Source organism: Phytophthora sojae, assembly GCF_000149755.1.
Source record: "Phytophthora sojae unplaced genomic scaffold PHYSOscaffold_5, whole genome shotgun sequence".
NCBI lineage: Eukaryota > Oomycota > Peronosporomycetes > Peronosporales > Peronosporaceae > Phytophthora > Phytophthora sojae.
This window is the reverse complement of record NW_009258119.1, coordinates 3,046,635-3,066,385: the sequence shown is the minus strand read 5'-3', so window position 1 is coordinate 3,066,385 and position 19,751 is coordinate 3,046,635. Positions and strand designations below refer to the sequence as shown.

Genomic DNA, 19,751 nt, shown 5'->3' with positions numbered 1-19,751 from the left:
AACCCGGGAACCAGCAAGCGGGTCGAGTTCCCGGGTTTTCGACGAATCGTCATGGTTATGTCCAAAGTGAGCAAAAATAATACGATATCATTTCGCATACCGCTTGCCGTCCCGACCGAGAACCAGCACCAGCCAGCGCGACCAGCCCCTTACAGGTTGGAGTGTCAAATTTTACGTACAGTACATGTATTACATGTACTTGTAGTCAAAGGGCAAACAACGATTTTTTTTTTAAACTGTAGTAGCTGCATGTAGACTCAGGCATGCTGCGATCGCCAACTAGTAACACCGAACCAGTGTTTTTACACGCTCAGGCTGTTGGGCGCGCCAGCCAGTTTGCCCTTAACCGACGCGGTCACGTCGATACCCGAGAAGGACCAGCCAGACACCACCTTCGGGTTCGCCATGATGTCGTACAGATTCTTAGCCGAACCCGTGAGGCCCGAGACCGTCACGTCCTTAATCAGAACCTGGCTTGTGGGGGAGCCCGTGTAACCGCCCTTCTGCTTGCTGTAGTCCGAGCGGATCACGATTGCGTTTTTCACGTTGGAAAGCTCGTTGTCCACGTACTTGACATCAGTAACGAGACCCTTGAGACCGATGATGGTCTTGATGCGGAGACCGTTGTCGCTGTCCACGATGGTGTTGCCCTCGACAGTGAGGCCCTGAACCGTAGTAGACTGGTCAACAGTGTTGCCACCAAGCGATCCGACCGAGATGCCGTGGCTGCCGTAGCAGCGGTTGTTGGTGAAGAATGTGTTAGTACTGGACTGCATAGCGAGGCAGTCGTCCTGGTTGTAGATGGTGTTGCCGGTGATCGTGATGTGGTCATTCTTGGTCAGACCAAAGCCGTCCGTGTTCTTGGCGATACCATTGCCAGCGCGGTTGTCGATCGTAAGGCCGGTTAGGGTCGTGTCCTTGGACGTCACAATGCTGAACGTGCGGAACGGCATGTTCTTGATGGTGAACTTTGAGACCGTTGAACTCATGACGTTCTGCAGCTTGAAGAACACGGGGCGCGTGATCGACTGACCCTGCTTCCAGTACCAGGCGCCATTGCCGTCCAGCGTGCCGGAGCCGGTGACCGTCAGGTCACTGCCGCTCACGCGCACCAGTGGACCCTCCCACTTGAGCGTGCCGAACGTCGTGGTGCCCACGAACTCAATGACCGCACCCTTTTTGGCCGCGCTCAGGTCCAGCGTCACACCGGCGGGGACAGTCAGCGAGTCCACCACGATGGAGCTGCACGACGCGATGTTGGTGCCCTTCTTATAGGTGCCTGTGAGGTGGCAGCCGCTGCTCGTCTTGGTCGTGGGCGACTGCTGCTGGGTTGGGTCCTGCTGCTCAGTCTGATCTTGCTGCTCGGTCTGGTCTTGCTGCTGCGTTTGGTCCGGGTCTTCCAACTGAAGAATTGGCTCCGGTGTCTTGGTCTTGCTCTTTTTGCCTTCGGCCTCCATGCGGAGCATAGGCGAGCCGTTGGCAGTCGTAGCGAGGAGCGCAAACACGGCGAGCGCAGTGGTGAAGAACTTCATGCTGTGAAACCTTGGACTGGAGATTGGAGGTTTCTTGCAGGTGCGCGCAAAATGAAAACTGAGGGCAGTGGTCCACCTGCACCGAGCTGTGTTTCGAGTGCCCCTTCAGTTCATAGAGTAAACCATTACTTAGTAGTAGTTCGATGTGGGCTGTGGTTCAGCACTGCAAGCAAGCACGCATGCTTGACGGGCACCATATGCATTTTAATCAATATAGAGACTAACCAATCAAATATCGAGATGCATTAATCGAATCGATGCCCAAGATTTATTTATGAATTTGTATGGAACGGGAGGCTTCGAACTACAGACAACGACTTACAAAGCCGGCATGCTTAATGCCATCCTCCTATATAAAAACAACGATAAATTCCTTCCCGTCAAATCTGTTAAACTGTCATAAAACACACGGTGTGCTGCATAAAGTACACAAGAAAGCATATAAAGTACACAAAACCAGATGGTATACAAAGATGAAGTCATTTGATTGAATCTGATTGGATGGTTTGCTTGTGTTAAGCTTTGCTTGACTTCGTCTGCCGGCTTTTTGTGTCTACCGGCTTTGTAAGTCGTTGTCTGTATGCTGGCGGGTACTTTACTGTATCGGACAAAAACGCAGAGCTGGCAGCGGCAAAACAAAGCTCACACTGGAGTTTAGGCAGACAACAGCAGGCACGGCGTACAGTACACCGGCTTTTACAACAGCACATGTTCTCATCGAATGGGGGCAGCTGGAACTGCCGCTACAGTTTCATGGCTGTACAGCAATGCCAGCGGGTCATAGAATCGACGATACCGGGCTTAAAAGCCCTTAACGCTAACTGACTAACCTTTCGAAGAAGAACTGTGGCACCCGTGCCAAGCCCTGGTCATCGAATAATTTTAGCAAACGAAGACTTACAATGTACAATAGTCTAGTAGATAAACCGCCGTACCAGTATTATGTAGTGTGCGCGCCGCTTTCGCCAGGTTTTAATCACGGCACATTTCGTGTCGTCAAACCGCGCGTGCTCATCGTGTACACACCAGATTCACCCGCCAGGATTCCGCAGAGGGCTCTGCATTGCAGCGCAATTGGTACACAATACAGGCCGGTACCGTACGGATTGATATGCTACTATGTACCGCACTGTACATTACAAGTACAGGTTGCAGGTACCGGCTAAATTTCACATCATCTGGGTGTCTAAGCTGGTGCTCATGTTAGCGGGTCAAAAGGGTGTGTGGATCTGAGTGAAGCGCGCTGGGTTTGGACAACGGTCCATTGTCCTCCAGCGCATTGGCAATGGACTATTATTATAGAGGCGACTCACAGAGCACGACGACCTGCTCAAATCTGCAAGGTTGGCGTCGTCTGTGCAGTGCCAAATGTCAGCAAAATAAGTGCACAAGTGTGCACTTATTTTGCTGACATTTGGCTCCTGACGTGAGGTTCTGGGTAACCTGATGGTGCACACGTTTCGTTTGGTCGAGGACCAGATGCTCACACAGTGTAAAGGCCTTGTGTTTTATCGATTCTTCGTGTGTGCCCCACAAAGGTACCGTAAGCTATCCATTTGTAGTACTGTACCAAAGAGTATCTTGGAAATCCTGTACCAGCACCATGGATGTACATGTACCGTACGGCGCTCGGGCGGTGGCCAGGCTGCATCAAGACAGCAATCACTTGTGTCAAGCATTCGTAAGACAGTTTGACGACAAATCAAATCTAGTGATTTGATTGGCGAATAGTACGACTTGCCAATTCTGTTGGCACTGCCAGGCGCAGAGGCTCTGCTAGGAAGGCCCGCGTTACTCTTTTTGATGCATTTCGTTGCACTTCGTATCCTGACTAATATCGGGCGCAGCATAGTAGTGGTAGTAATGATTGGCGGTTCGATAGAACTGTGCGGAGGAGCGCTGCGACACCAACAAACTCCCTCTACATATTTAAAACACCACGGCGAGCTTAGATCGTTTAGATTTCCTACTACTACAGTAGCAAGCCGAGCAAACTGGTAAGCGCCTTCAGCCGGGCTGATCAATTACATTAGCTTTGGCATTTTGCATGTATTCCCGAGAAGTTTCGCCGCTCATTTGACTCTTAGAGGCCCTCACGTCGTTTGCGACACCACCAACAGCTTGCCTACACGTGGCCGCGGGTGAGGTCGGAGGTGTCCACTACCGACGTAGGTGGAGCTGCAGCAGTGTGCGCCTCCGGGAGTAAGGCAGCCAAGCAAGCCGCAACAAATACAAATACCAAGACTGGCTGACGCTGCCTTGTTGCTACTACAAAACAGTTCATTTCATGGCTTTGGTAAGATCCCATAATGTATTGAATGTTTACTCCCTCGCGTCCTCCGACAACGCCTCGGTGCGGAGCATGTGTGCGCGCTCGTCGTGCATTGTTTCGCTCGGAGGCGTCCTCAGAGGACACGACAGGGTTCGTGGGCCGCACTACCGGAGGAAGAGGGGCTCTATTTGGTTATGCATTAACTAGAATTCACTATAAAGCCCTGAACGTTTTGTTTGTCAAGCTGGGCTAATGGTTCGGGTGCATTTATTTCTTAACCATTCTCAAACAAGCGTGTACATTGTAGTCAGCAGTAGGGCCGCACTACCGACTACATGTTCGTGCTTGTGAGCGCCTTATTTCGTCGGCTCGACTGTAGGTGGCACGAGCAATTCAAAAACGGCAAAGCGGTTGTCCTCGGGTTCCTACATGCTCAACGGAGGAACGCACGCAACGACACTACCCTCTTTCGTGCAGAAAGTTTTGGCCAATCGCATGGTGCAAATTGTTGTCCGACAAACTGTCTTACGTTTTGACGGACAAAATACAATGTAGCCACTGGTATACTAAAACCAAGATGTAGCCAAAATGCGTTGATTGCAAAACGTAAGACGCTTTGTCTTACGGTAGGCTCTCTGGGGCTAAGTATCGTCTTACGAAAGAACATGAATCGTAATTGTTGTACATCGCATGACTGAAGTCGCGAGCGGCGACATGGGTAAGATACGTTAATCCAGCAGCAACGCAGGTTCTATCGATATGACCGACGTGGACCAGACATGCTGCTAAGATAGCCACAGTTCAGCGATCTTCGCTGTCAGCCAGCTGCATCTCTTGCTCTTGCACCACACTCGTACCGTACTGTACGGTCCTCTGGGGATTCCAGTCACTTCAACTTTTTTTGATGATGATGATCACAGTTGTCTATTTGACTACTTCAACTTTTTGTATGTAATCCACGCAGGCTGCATGGTCCCTGCCAGAGAATCCTAGGTGTTTACTTCAACTTCTGTCCATGCTGCAAGCGAAGCGCATGCGTCTTGGCCGCGAACGTGGTACCTGTACATGTACGAACAGCTACAAGACCATGTGGACACTGCACTTTTGAGGCATATGCAATAGAATTTCAAAAACAAAAACAAACTTCCATCGAATTTATCGAATTGGCAAATGCCCCAGCACTCTATCGGCCATCCTGTCGGCCACTGGGACGCCAATCTTAGCACACTACTAGAAACGAGAGCATCTACACGGCAACGCTGTTAGGCGCACCAGCCACCTTGCCCTTGACCGACGCGCTCACCTTAATGCCCGAGAACGACCAGCCCGACACGGTCTTCGGGTTCGCCACGATGTCGTACAGGTTGGTGGCCGAACCCGTCAGACCCGAGATGGTCACACCCTGGATCGCCACGGAGCTAGTGGGAGAGCCCGTGTAGCCGCCCTTGGACTTGCTGTAGTCCGAGTGCATGACGATGGCGTTCTTGACGTTCGACAGTGTGTTCTGCACGTACTTGACGTCCGACACGAGGCCCTGCATTCCGATGATGGTCTTGATACGGAGACCGTTGTCGCTGTCCTCAATCGTGTTGCCCTCGACAGTGAGGCCCTGAACCGTCGAGGACTGGTCCACGGAGTTGCCGCCGAGCGAGCCGATCGAGATGCCGTGGCCACCGCAGCAGTAGTTGTTGCTGAAGATCGTGTTGGTGCTCGACTGCATGGCCAGACAGTCGTCCTGGTTGTAGATCTTGTTGCCCGTGATCGTGATGTGGTCGTTCTTGGTCAGGTCGAAGCCATCCGTGTTCTTGGCGATGCCGTTGCCATCGCGAGAGTCGAGCGTGAGTCCGCTGATCGTCGTCTGCTGGTTCGTGACAAGGCTGAAGGTGCGGAAGGGCGAGTTCTTGAGCGTGAAGCCCGAGAGCGTCGAGCCAACGACGTTCTGGAGACGGAAGAAGACCGGGCGGGTGATCGACTGGCCCTGCTTCCAGTACCAGGCTCCCTGGCCATCGAGGGTGCCGGAGCCCTTAACCGTGAGGTCGTTGCCGCTCAGCAGCACGAGGGGACCAACCCACTTCTGCGTGCCGAACGTGGCGGTGCCAGTGAAGGTGATGGTGGCTCCGTCCTTGACATTGCTCAGGTCGAGCGTGACGCCAGCAGGCACCGTCAGTCCCCCGATGGTAATGGCGCTGCAGGACGAGACGTCCGTGCCCTTCTCGTAGGTACCAGTGAGGTTGCACGAGCTACTGCTACCCTGCTGTTGCTGGCCCTGCTTCGGGAGGCCACCCTTTCCGCCCTCGCGCAGCATGGGCGAGCCGTTAACGGTCGTGGCGAGGAGCGCGAAGGCAGCGAACGCGGCGGAGAGAAGCTTCATCGTCGTCGTGGGCTTTGTAGCTCAGGTGTGGCCGTGTCAGGTGCTGCTGTTGCTCCGCTGGAGGCAAAATTGAAAATGAGATCACCGGTCGAGCTTGACCGAATCGGGCTTCCACTACGGAGCCTCCTTGAAATACAGGGTAAGCGTCCAGTTGAGCCAGGGCACGCCGTTTTGACCTGAAGCGGGCTCCGGCTCAACGAAGCGGGCACCCTCTTTGACACCTCTCGAACCAAAAACAAGGTCAGGTTACCGGTGGTCGATCGTGTCCACTGCCACATGTGCAGTACATGTATTTGGTCGAGCCATGCGATCCATGATCGAGCCCACATGAGCATACTGTATCAAGTCAGCGCCGGCGTTGAACCAGCGCGCCGTGTCGTTCGCGTAACGGAGGACAATTTGTAAGGGCAACAAGTGTTTTCTTCGAATCGCGCAGTCAAGGCACGAACTTGCCGTAGTAGCGAAATGTATACACGTTGTGGCCGTGTCAGTCACGACTTATCTGGTCGTCGCCGCATTGTTTACTCAGTCTTTTGCAGATACATGTATTAATACTTGCAACGCTAGGAAGCTCTCCCACTACTGTACTGTATAGGTCGCATGGCTAAGCGTTGTGTGCTACCGTATTAAGGCTGTGTGGATCTGTCAACAGTAATAATAGGCCCTGTACTGCATTCTCCGCCTACAACGCTTCGATCTAAGTAAGATACACGTGAAACGGTGTTACAGTACTGTAGTCGCGCGCGCCGTGCTGTCGCGATTGTGCCGATTCTATGCATTCTAAGACTTGGACGTCGTCGTACGTGTACGTGTCTCGACGTCGAGCTATCAAAACGTTCGCGTTGGCACCATATGACGTTGCGTAAGTTGTGAAGTGAGGTCATTCAGCTGCAATAGCTACTTGCCTTACTAATGTATCCAGAGTATCGATAAGAGCCCCGCGTGAATCAGAGATCACCAACAGAACGAGACGCCGTCAAGAACACGAAAAAGATAGCTGTAGCAGAAAAAAACTTAAGACCACCATCACGATTTTAATGGTCAAAGCCAAATAAAATCTCTTTCTACTGTACTACTTGCCTTACAAAGAGGGCGCCCTGTGGCAGCTCCCTCCAGCTTTCCACTCTTGTGCAAGAATCCATGTGGGGCTAGAGCTGCTTCATTTTCAGTTAATGTGGCTAGCATCGGTGCGGCTTGAACCGCAAGCAAGCCGAGGCACCCCCTCGGGAATGGTGGGTGGGTTAAAATTCTGCGTCGCCTACTTGCGAGCGCACATGGTCGAATCGCTCAGCGCTGAGCGAAAGACCGAATGAAGCAGCTCACCTACTCGACCCTCTCGACCGCTTGAACCGTGCACCCAGATTTAGACTTCCGTTGGTCAGGTCGCTGGGACAAGACGGACAAAACAAGCCCGAGGAGGCCGTTAACAGCATCATGGACTCGTCGTCCTTGGGAAGGAGCTTGGCATCTTGTCGGACTCGTTCCCTGATGCGATCTTGTGTGTTGAAGTCGTTGTACATGGCCTTCTTTTACGTCGAACCCGAAAAACGCGTTTCCGACCTCCGTTGCACTGCGGTGGAAACTACTCATCCGCAGCACCAATCACTGACGCTGATTATGCGTTGTCGCCGTTGACGCGGCGGCGATACGTAGATGTAGTGTTGACGTAGTTTCGGTCGAGCTGTCAATGTCGGCGTCGTCCTTAGTCTGATGTGTCCGTTGACTGGTCCAAAACTCCACACACCACTCTGTGCGTGCGCCTGAGCAAGTACTTCGATGTACTAGAAACTTATTGTTATACCACTACTGTACGCTTGCTAGTTACGGTCAGTAAGTAGTGAGGGTACCGACGTGCTCGGATAGCTCCACTCAATCTTGGTCGTGCTTAAAATGAGTACGCTGGGATACAACGTGATAAAGGGCCAAAAGTAGTTGCAAGTGAGACTCTGCATAGGTTGAAAGCTCGTTGTATATGATTTTAGTAGAAAAACGTTCAGTTCGAGCTCGGCCTTACGTTCCGTTGTTGCATCACATATCCGAAGTACAGTCCATAGTGTGTGAGGAGGGAACAGTGGATTTCGTTCCTTCTGCACATGTACGCCAAGGCTCACGCAATATCATGTTCTAGTAGGCATTTTCTGCAAGAAGTGTCCATCTGACTGATCATACAAATATATTGCAACTTCAACTTGCTTGAACTTTTTCATCAAGAACAGAGGCAGGCGTTCTTTTGGCTTGTCAACGCATGAAAATGCAACAGTATTCAAACGGCACGAAAAGAACTCCGTTAATTTCCCGAAAGCATGAGCAAGCTTACATCAAATTTATCGATTTGGCACTGGTCCCCACACACTCTCTAAGACCTTCACGTCGGCCACTGGGACGCCAATCTAAACACAAGAGCAGAAACCACAGCATCTAGATCTACACGTCAATGCTATTGGGCTGGCCAGTCGCCTTGCCCGTCACGGACGCGCTCACTTCGATTCCCGAGAACGTCCAGTCCGAGACCACCTTCGAGTTCGCACAGATATCGTACAGGTTAGCGGCCGAGCCCGTCAGACCCGAGATGGTCACGCCCTGGATCGACACCTGGCTCGTGGGGGAACCCGTGTAGCCGCCCTTGGCCTTGCTGTAGTCCGAGTGCATGACGATGGCGTTCTTAACGTTCGAAAGCTTGTTCTGCACGTACTTGACGTCCGACACGAGGCCCTTGAGACCGATGATGGTCTTGATGCGAATGCCGTTGTCGCTATTGACGATGGTATTGTTCTGGACGGTCAGGCCCTGCACCGTGGAACCCTGGTTAACAGCGGTGCCACCGAGCGAGCCGATAGAGACGCCGTGGCCACCGCAGCAGTAGTTGTTGCTGAAGATCGTGTTGGTGCTCGACTGCATGGCCAGACAATCGTCCTGGTTGTAGATCTTGTTGCCCGTGATGGTGACGCCGTCGTTCCTGCTGAGGTCAAAGCCGTCCGTGTTCTTAGCAAGACCGTCACCAGCGCGAGAGTCAAGTAAGAGGCCGCTGACCGTCACCTGCTGGTTGTCGACAAGGCTAAAGGTGCGGAAGGGCGAGTTCTTGATCGTGAAGTCCGAGAGCTGCGAGTTGGCAACGTTTTCAAGGCGGAAGAAGACCGGGCGCGTGATCGACTGGCCCTGCTGCCAGTACCAGGCACCTTGGCCGTCCAGCGTACCGGAGCCCTTGACAGTCAGGTCACTTCGGCCGAGTAGCACAAGCGGACCAGCCCACTTCTGCGTTCCGAAGGTGGTGGTGCCAACAAACTCGATGGTAGCGCCCTTCTTGGCCTTGCTCAGGTCGAGCGTGACACCGGCAGGAACGGACAGCGAGCCGATGGTGATGAAGCCGCAGGAGGAGATGTCGGTGCCGGCCTTGTAGGTGCCGGTGAGATTGCACGAACTGCCACTGGTGCTGGGTTTGGTGGTAGTGCCAGCGTTGGTGGTGCTGCCGCTACCAGTGTTGGTAGCAGGGGCCGTCGTGGTGGAGCTGACACCGGCAGCGGCACTGCCGGCGTGGCTGCCACTGCTACTCCGGCAGCTGCTGTTGGGTCTGCTGCTGGCTTTGGTCTTGCTGTTGGGTTTGGTCTTGCTACTGGTCCTGGTCCTGACTCTGGGCGTTGTTGTTATCAGTCTGCGCGACCGGCGCGGCGGTCATGTGCTTGTGTTTCTTGCCCTCGGCCTCCATGCGCAGCATGGATGATCCGTCGACGGTGACGGCAAAGAGCGCGAAGGCAGGAAGCACGGTAGGGAGAAGCTTCATTGTCGTCGTGCGGTTGCTTGTAGCTAACGTTAGTAGCGCCCGGGTTGGTTGTTGGTGTTGCTCCACTGGAGGCAAATTGGAAACTGAAGTCGATGGTCGAGCTTCATCAAATACGAGCTACCAGTACAACAATACGGGTGGCTCTTTAGGGATCAGAGTAAACGTTAGGCTTGAGCCAGGGGCATTAGTTCTCTGCGGTGTTCGATCCGGATCAAGGAAACGGGGGAGCCCTCTCATAGCACTCGCCGAGTGCTATGAGAGGGCCACTCGGTCGTACCAGATGATGGATCGTGTTGCCGCCGGCCGCCGCGGCTCGATCGCACACACTTCGTATCCATCGGCAGCGGGCGGTTGGTCAAGCGGTGGCCAAACGCCACAAGCGAGCAAAATCGCAGGGATCGTAGACCCGCCCTGGCACAGCCAATCAGCTCTGGCAGCATACAACGTTTCCTTGAAAATGATATTTCTGAAGCGATCCTCAAGGTCAACTTTCACGCGCAACAAGTGTTTTCTCCGAATTGCGCGGCTGGGACGCGCACAGCCTCAAACGGCTTGTGCTCAAATAGCCTTTCGAAGTATGAACGATAATACTGTAGGTGTCTGCCGCAAACAACACTCACTTGTGTCGAGCATTCGTAAGACAGTTTGACGACAAATCAAATGTAGCAATTTCATTGGTTAATATTGTATTATGTAGTCTCGAGTGTTGCTGCATCTCGGCTCGTAAATTGGACTGATTTATCTGTGTGCGCATTTCCCCCCCTTTACTAGAGGCAGCGCACTTGAAAAATGCCCCTTGAAATGTCCGGGCCTTTGATCCTGACGCCATGCACTAACCTCCTGCTAGAAGATTTAAATATACTTGCCAGGAATGGAATGTAAGGACATCATAGCACAGTTATCATGCGACCGTTTGTTCCCGTAGTGGAGCAATGTTTCTTCGCTTTACTGGGGTGAACGACTGTTGTCGTTCACCCCACCACGCCAACTCTCCTTTCTACAGTAAAGTACTAACACTGCATAGAAGATGGAGATTCGGATAGAACGCGCATACGCAAACCAGTCTACGCTGTAGCATCGACAAAAAGCATGGCTGCAGGCAGTGGCTTAGTTGCAGGAGATACCGAGTAACTCGCCGATGCCGAAGGTCGAGCCCAGCAGCGATATGGCGCGCGCCGAGCGCCCGCGCAGCAGTGTGGAGCTCCTCCGCACCTCAGCGTCGTAGGTATAAGATCTAGGTATTATCGCCGTTGCAGAGTACGTGGTTGCATTTTGTTGCTGGACTGTAATGATTAGGTAAGAGGGGGTTGAAAGATCTCGGGAAGCCCACTGGCAACACCGTTCCCTGGCTGCCACGCCTTCACAACTACTATGATGTACGCTCAAGCATAAAATTTACTACATTAAAATGTACATGTAGTACCGTTACGAGCTATTTGTCCCTCTTAGTTTACGTCTGCCAACTTCATCGTAACTCCATGCCCTACAACGGCTGCACCTCTGAGTGGAACAGCTCCACGGACTGCATGCACGCGTTCGTGCAGTCATTCTGCCGATATTTAAGCTTGCTGCGAGCGGCCAACTACAGGCACATCGCTTCGTGTGTGAACAAGAGGCTACTTACCCTACCGCACCATGCAACTGCATCGTTTCGGCGCTCAACGTTGCCACCGCGTCCGCGGCAACGATGCCGCTGTGACATGAACACTTTTGGCCAATTGTATGGCGCAAACAAGTGTCCGACAAACTGTCTTATGTTTTGACAGACAATATGCAATGTAGCCACTGGTATACTAAAACCAAGATGTAGTCAAAACGCGTTGATCGGAAAACGTAAGACGCTTTGTCTTATGATAGGCATTCTGGGGTTAAGTATCGTCTTATGAATGAGCATGAATCCAAGTTGCCGAATGAAGGCGCGTGTTGGTCGTGGTGACATATAGATGTAGATTAGCGCAACCTAGCGGTAGTCGCGCGACGCGACTCGCGCAACGCCTGGCGCGCTTTTACTACAGACGTCGAGAACGCCATAACTTCCTGCTTGTAGGCGCGAGTGTATTGCAAGATGTGCAAACTCGCTGGCTCTAACGTTAGCATCTCATAGGATGTCCGATGGTAACCCTGCGTTGCAACCTAACGAAATCCACGCAGTTGACTCAAAACTATCCTGCCATCGGGTTAGCTAGAAACATACGCCACCATCAACACGCAAACGCTTGTGGTATGATCTCTCATAGGTTACTCTTACAGTAGAGAGCGCTGCTGAGCAGTCGCGGTCATAGTTCAAACAAGTTGCCAAAGGTGGTGCTATAAAGTCTGCCTCTTCCGAAGATCATTAACTTATGCCCGGTCGATTCATGACCTCATTCCTCCACATTAAACTGCCACTTGAAACCAAATAATGCTGTCGGAAGCTCGACCTTGTCAACCGCCGTCAACAAACTGTTCTTTTGACAAGTACAATGTGATACCAGTACCGTGGTGATAGATTTGGCCGATTGGCTTGCTATTAGGTGGTGTCACCACTGTCGACCAATCGTTGGCTCACTGCTCGACGCAAATAAGTAAAAACCGTTCGTACATATCCGCATCAAGATCATTGCCGGATCAACGGGACTCAACAAAATTACCTACCTCGACAATAAGTTAGGTGATCTGGTGTGATGCACTAACGTTGAAGATGTAATACCATTATCCTTACGCAGACGGACCACCTTACAGAAATAAGACGTTTCGAGGTTGTGATAACCCACTGAGCGTTCCTAATGTAGTTAGCGTTAGTTCACGGCACCTTGTGAGGCCAACAATTGTGTCACGGGGTAGCTCAAATCTTCCACATAAGTACTGAGTTTAGCACCCTGGTGGAGAGCGCCTGTGCGAAAACCGTTGAAGTTGTAATAGCATTAGCCCCCAAAAGATGGACAGATGGACACTCCCTGCATCAAATACCGGATCTATTAAAAAAATACAGCCTGGGGTTTGAGCAAAGCTATAGTATCGGTATCAGAATTGAGTTGCTCTGTCGATTAACACCGACAGAGCAACTCAATCTTCTTCATGAGTCTTCGGGAGCGCCGCCAATACATGCACATGGACGAGGAGAACGTGTGGACACATCCGCCGATGACTCGGAGGATCCGACGGCGACGGGAGAGCCGGCGGCAGCCGGGCTCTGGATATACCAGTGGCTGGTCAGGGAGACCCAAGTATACTGAGATCAAGTCAATCGGAACCCGGGAGTAATCCGTCTGATGAGAGGCACCAACGAGCACAAGGAGAACAAGAAGGAAAGCAGGAGGGGAAGACTAGAGAGTAGATTGAGAGACGATAACATTTAATCTCACTTCGGAATTTGCCCCCTCAACCACAAACTACAAACCAACAAATGTTAATCGACAGCCCAATACGAGCGTTAGTGTACAGTGATGCTGCGATTTGGTTAGCTGGTGCCTCGCATAGAAATGGCAGGCAGCTCACATGCTGAAGTTGCAAGAACAGTGCTATATCCTTGTAGGATGGTCACTCCTCTGCTGTACACGTACGTTTCCCAGAAACAAAGATATAACAATACAAATTAATCCAAAGCATCCATCTATTCATCAAGTGGATTCTACAAGCAGCTAAAATACCCGGTCGTAGCGGCTACATCTATCGAGACACTCATATGGACAATTCAAAAAGACACAATGAACGTCAACCCAGCCTGCCGACTGTTCCATCGCAGGCTAAACAGGTCTTGCTCATGCACAAGGTGTAGGCTTCCGCACCGATGCACGGCCGCAACCGGGAACCGAATACCGCGGGCGATACGCCTAGCACGTGATGGAGCTGGGCTGGCCGCTACACGAGCCCTTGCTGGACGCGCTCACCGTGACGCCCGAGAACGCCCAGCCCGACACCGCCTTGGGGTTTGCCACGATGTCGTACAGGTTGGTGGCCGTGCCCGACAGACCCGAGATGGTCACGCCCTGGATGGACACGTCGCTGGTGGCCGAGCCCGTGTAGCCGCCCTTGGACTTGCTGTAGTCCGAGTGGATGACGATGGCGTTCTTGACGTTGGTGAGCTTGTTGTTGGTGTACTTGGCGTTGGACACGAGGCCCTTGAGGCCGATGATGGTCTTGATGCGGATGCCGTTGACGCTGTTGACGATGGTGTTGCCGCTGACCGTGAGCCCCGAGACCGTGTCGGACTGGTCGACGGCGTCTCCGCCGAGCGAGCCGATGGAGACGCCGTGGCCGCCGCTGCAGTAGTTGTTGCTGAAGACCGTGTTGGTGCTCGACTGCATGGCGAGGCAGTCGTCCTGGTTGTAGATCTTGTTGCCCGTGATGGTGACGCCGTCGTTCCTGCTGAGGTCAAAGCCGTCCGTGTTCTTGGCCGTGCCGTCGCCTGCGCTCGAGTCGAGCGTGAGGCCGCTGATCGTCACCTGCTGGTTGTCGACAAGGCTGAAGGTGCGGAAGGGCGAGTTCTTGATCGTGAAGCCCGAGAGCGTCGAGCTCGTGACACCGTGCAGGCGGAAGAAAACCGGACGGCTGATGGACGTGCCCTGCTTCCAGTACCAGTCTCCCTGGCCGTCGAGCGTGCCGGAGCCCTTGACGGTCAGGTCGCTCCCGCTGAGCAGCACGAGCGGACCCTCCCGCTGAGCAGCACGAGCGGACCCTCCCACGTCTTGGTGCCGAAGGTGGTGGTGCCCGTGAACTCGATGGTGGCGCCGCTCTTGGTTTTGGTCAGGTCAAGCGTGACGCCGGCAGGGACCGTCAACGATCCGATGGTGACGGAGCTGCAGGAGGAGATGTCGGTGCCGGCCTTGTAGGTGCCGGTAAGGTTGCAGGCGCTGCCGCCGCCACTGCTGGGTTTGGTGGTCGTGCCCGAGTTGTTCGAGCTCCCGCTGCCGCCAGTGGTGGCGGTGCTGCTACCACTGGTACTGGGTTGTTGTTGCTGCTGCTGTTGAGAGCCGCTCTGGGACTGATGGTGGTGGTGACTGGTCTTAGTGCTGCTGCTTCCACTGCCGCTGGGCTGCTGCTGCTGCTGCTGTTGTTGTTGGTCTTGATCCTGCTGCTGAGGGTCTTGTTGGGACTGGTGGTGGTTGCTTTTGCCTTCGGCTTCCATGCGCAGCATGGGCGAGCCGTCGACAGTGGCGGCGAAGAGCGCAATGGCAGCAAGTACGGTGGGGAGGAGCTTCATGGTAACTGGAGCGTCGGGAGACTGGAGGCTGCGGGGCTGCGTCGGTGATTGAGTCAGAAGTGTTCAGGCCGATGCAAATTGCGGAATGAACTCTGTCGTGAAGACCCATGTATTTGCCGGCAGTGGAGACAGCCAACACTGTCTCGGATCTGCGACCATCGGCTTCCTTGTGTTCGCGAGGGCATCTGTCGTTCGGACAGCGCTAAAGCGCACCATAGAGTTGCCAATAGACGCCGGCGGTTTGTTGAAGCGAGCGTCGCCCGGCACAACTCGATCCTGTGGAGTGACCGCTGGCCGGCGTTAGCGAGTCGTACAGTATTGCCGAGCTGGTAGACCGGTTCAGGCTGGCGTCGGCGCTCGTTCGTGCGTTGCAGCAATGGTTGCTTCTAAACATATGCTAACGTAGAGGTGATCTCGAATATTGACATACGAAATTGCAGGAAGCGCTTTTTGCTGTCGAGCTGTACACGTATAATAAAAGTACGATAGCTTTTTCAAGCGCTAAGCTTAGCTGCGAAATATCTGCATTGGTTCTCGTACAATACAGACCTGCCTGTATGGCACTAAGTACGGCGATTAATCTTCAAAGTATCATAGTCGAGCAGTATCGCAAAATAATGGCGATTAACTGCGAACCTTCGTCGAAAGTGTCGAAAGTGTCGAAAGATTAACGGTAGACTAGCAATTGCTGTACCTTCAAATACAGTCCGAATCGAGATTCTCGGGTATCCATAGCACTTATAGCAGAAACTCCAACTTGCGTGCGCAATGGCTAGTGGCAGCAGCCGTTCTACCTTCACTCGCTACAGGATGCCTCAAAGATAGACGGCATCAATATTCAGGCTGCGCATGGTAGGAATAGCTTGATGTCAACGCGCGGGCACCGTCTCACCAACAATGGTAGCACTTGTTGGTAGTTCATCTAAGCTTAGTCCCAATGTTTGGCTGGATCGAGTGCCTCTGGCGTCACTTCACTAAACTCATCTGCTTGGGAAGAATCCTGCATGACGACAAACAGCAATAGCCATGTCGCCCGCATAAGTTTACATGTACACTTGTACTCGCGATTCAGACGCCACGCACGGACTTCTAAACGAACGAATGTGCCGGGCGCTCGGAACCTAGAGGCGTGTGCTTCATCTTCAACAAACCTCGTCAACATGTGCCAGCGAAATATGGCTCCGCCCCACCACAAAATGACGACCTTCAGCAATCAGCGCCCCGAAGCGCGAAAAAAAATGCAGACGCACTTCCTGCAATTTCGTATGCCACTATTCGAGATCACCTCTACGTTAGCATATGTTTAGAAGCAACCATTGCTGCAACGCACGAACGAGCGCCGACGCCAGCCTGAACCGGTCTACCAGCTCGGCAATACTGTACGACTCGCTAACGCCGGCCAGCGGTCACTCCACAGGATCGAGTTGTGCCGGGTGACGCTCGCTTCAACAAACCGCCGGCGTCTATTGGCAACTCTATGGTGCGCTTTAGCGCTGTCCGAACGACAGATGCCCTCGCGAACACAAGGAAGCCGATGGTCGCAGATCCGAGACAGTGTTGGCTGTCTCCACTGCCGGCAAATACATGGGTCTTCACGACAGAGTTCATTCCGCAATTTGCATCGGCCTGAACACTTCTGACTCAATCACCGACGCAGCCCCGCAGCCTCCAGTCTCCCGACGCTCCAGTTACCATGAAGCTCCTCCCCACCGTACTTGCTGCCATTGCGCTCTTCGCCGCCACTGTCGACGGCTCGCCCATGCTGCGCATGGAAGCCGAAGGCAAAAGCAACCACCACCAGTCCCAACAAGACCCTCAGCAGCAGGATCAAGACCAACAACAACAGCAGCAGCAGCAGCAGCCCAGCGGCAGTGGAAGCAGCAGCACTAAGACCAGTCACCACCACCATCAGTCCCAGAGCGGCTCTCAACAGCAGCAGCAACAACAACCCAGTACCAGTGGTAGCAGCACCGCCACCACTGGCGGCAGCGGGAGCTCGAACAACTCGGGCACGACCACCAAACCCAGCAGTGGCGGCGGCAGCGCCTGCAACCTTACCGGCACCTACAAGGCCGGCACCGACATCTCCTCCTGCAGCTCCGTCACCATCGGATCGTTGACGGTCCCTGCCGGCGTCACGCTTGACCTGACCAAAACCAAGAGCGGCGCCACCATCGAGTTCACGGGCACCACCACCTTCGGCACCAAGACGTGGGAGGGTCCGCTCGTGCTGCTCAGCGGGAGGGTCCGCTCGTGCTGCTCAGCGGGAGCGACCTGACCGTCAAGGGCTCCGGCACGCTCGACGGCCAGGGAGACTGGTACTGGAAGCAGGGCACGTCCATCAGCCGTCCGGTTTTCTTCCGCCTGCACGGTGTCACGAGCTCGACGCTCTCGGGCTTCACGATCAAGAACTCGCCCTTCCGCACCTTCAGCCTTGTCGACAACCAGCAGGTGACGATCAGCGGCCTCACGCTCGACTCGAGCGCAGGCGACGGCACGGCCAAGAACACGGACGGCTTTGACCTCAGCAGGAACGACGGCGTCACCATCACGGGCAACAAGATCTACAACCAGGACGACTGCCTCGCCATGCAGTCGAGCACCAACACGGTCTTCAGCAACAACTACTGCAGCGGCGGCCACGGCGTCTCCATCGGCTCGCTCGGCGGAGACGCCGTCGACCAGTCCGACACGGTCTCGGGGCTCACGGTCAGCGGCAACACCATCGTCAACAGCGTCAACGGCATCCGCATCAAGACCATCATCGGCCTCAAGGGCCTCGTGTCCAACGCCAAGTACACCAACAACAAGCTCACCAACGTCAAGAACGCCATCGTCATCCACTCGGACTACAGCAAGTCCAAGGGCGGCTACACGGGCTCGGCCACCAGCGACGTGTCCATCCAGGGCGTGACCATCTCGGGTCTGTCGGGCACGGCCACCAACCTGTACGACATCGTGGCAAACCCCAAGGCGGTGTCGGGCTGGGCGTTCTCGGGCGTCACGGTGAGCGCGTCCAGCAAGGGCTCGTGTAGCGGCCAGCCCAGCTCCATCACGTGCTAGGCGTATCGCCCGCGGTATTCGGTTCCCGGTTGCGGCCGTGCATCGGTGCGGAAGCCTACACCTTGTGCATGAGCAAGACCTGTTTAGCCTGCAATGGAACAGTCGGCAGGCTGGGTTGACGTTCATTGTGTCTTTTTGAATTGTCCATATGAGTGTCTCGATAGTTGTCGCGGCTACGAAGAAAGTAGCTGCTGTAGAGCCTTTTTGATGAATAGACATTTGTGCTCGAATCGACGCGGTCGCGGGAAAACTGTCCACCTGATGGAAGATAGAATATTATTGCAGGCGTGTTGGGTTTTGTCATATTTTCTAGGACTTATCTTGTTTCAACCTTAACGTGTGAATAAACAAGATGTATAAACAGGAATACAGTACACTGGCACAACACTATGGCAATCAAACTCGGTCTTAATAATGCATTTGAAAGTCGCGTGTACGTGGTCAATGTTGTTGAAATGGAAAGGTCTAGATTGGACCACAGTGAAAGCAGCTGCCACAGCTTTGGACGATCACGAACGAAAATCTCTAGCCCAGCGCCACTTTGTCATCGTTTTAACGCAGCTCTGTTGGATATCAGAAAATGCAAGTAAGGGGAGTTTATTGGCAGTCTACCTGGCTCGTGGTCTGTACTGCACTGTACACGTCCAAAGCAGGACAGGCTGTGTTGTTGTTGCCGATGTGCGCTTGTGCACTTGGAGATTGATTTGATTGGGTTGTTTGGCCCCTTAGAAATAACGCGCACTTTCGTTGTCAGCTTGTTTGACTAACATACATGTAAGTGATTTTACTACTGTACCGGATCTTGCCAACTACTGTACTACAGGTTCCACAATCTGAAGTGCCAATGCAGCAGCGGGCGATTGCCGACACAAATACATACACGTGCATCACGAGTCCACCACAACAAGATTAGCCCTTTACATACCGTAGCACGATCCCGCGCCAAGTGGTGGCGTTGCTGAGACGTGTGCACGGGGGTAGCAAATCCGTGATGACGTCCTGGTCAAGGTTCGAATGTGTGTTTCAAATCGTAAAGTTGCTCATGGAGCTCCCATATGACCGCCAGGCACACGGAAATTCAGCGGCTGTGAAGGCGTAAGCATAACATTCAGATCGTTCGCGGCGACGGATCTACAGCAGTCAAAAGGTGTCCGCAAGGTGCTCACGCTCGAGCCAAAGCTCCGTTGAGAAGGTACAAAAGGTGTAATACCTTCCATAACATTAAAGGCGCGCGGTGCATGCTGAAGAACGCAGCCGTTGCGATCACGTTGGCAAGCGAACTCAGCTTCCGCGGCGATACATATATTAATACATGTATTGTGGCTTTCAACTATTTTGCCGCCCGATTTGTCGTGTTATCTCGGAGTCTGATTTATATAAACTGGAGCTCCTACATGATCGATTAGTCCAATTTAGCTATATCTGACCTGAGTTAGTAGCATAAGGCTCAGAGGGGAGGCATTCCAAGTTCTCCTCACCTCTCATGACGCATTAGAACTGCAAGACATTGGGGACAATAGTACACTGTATATAGCTACTTCGTAGCACTATGG

The 19,751-nt window shown here is 53.3% G+C and overlaps 4 protein-coding genes across 4 annotated transcripts; 1 reads left to right on the top strand and 3 right to left on the bottom strand.

Moving 5' to 3' along the window:
- Positions 1-302: 302 nt before the first annotated feature.
- Positions 303-1,532, bottom strand: PHYSODRAFT_508773 (polygalacturonase; the record flags this gene model as incomplete). Its single annotated transcript, XM_009530724.1, has 2 exons — positions 303-1,299; positions 1,405-1,532. The coding sequence occupies 2 exons, from the start codon at positions 1,530-1,532 to the stop codon at positions 303-305; spliced, it is 1,125 nt and encodes a 374-aa protein (XP_009529019.1).
- Positions 1,533-5,050: 3,518 nt separating this feature from the next.
- On the bottom strand, positions 5,051-9,953 carry PHYSODRAFT_507025 (polygalacturonase; the record flags this gene model as incomplete). Its single annotated transcript, XM_009530723.1, has 2 exons — positions 5,051-6,073; positions 9,834-9,953. 2 exons carry the CDS (start codon positions 9,951-9,953, stop codon positions 5,051-5,053), a joined length of 1,143 nt encoding a protein of 380 aa, XP_009529018.1.
- A 3,812-nt stretch (positions 9,954-13,765) lies between these two features.
- On the bottom strand, positions 13,766-15,135 carry PHYSODRAFT_505673 (polygalacturonase; the record flags this gene model as incomplete). The annotated part of the gene is given in 3 exon segments (XM_009530722.1): positions 13,766-14,584; positions 14,602-14,785; positions 15,029-15,135. 3 exon segments carry the CDS (start codon positions 15,133-15,135, stop codon positions 13,766-13,768), a joined length of 1,110 nt encoding a protein of 369 aa, XP_009529017.1.
- A 1,693-nt stretch (positions 15,136-16,828) lies between these two features.
- On the top strand, positions 16,829-18,198 carry PHYSODRAFT_259936 (hypothetical protein; the record flags this gene model as incomplete). The annotated part of the gene is given in 3 exon segments (XM_009530721.1): positions 16,829-16,935; positions 17,179-17,362; positions 17,380-18,198. The coding sequence occupies 3 exon segments, from the start codon at positions 16,829-16,831 to the stop codon at positions 18,196-18,198; spliced, it is 1,110 nt and encodes a 369-aa protein (XP_009529016.1).
- Positions 18,199-19,751: the final 1,553 nt, after the last annotated feature.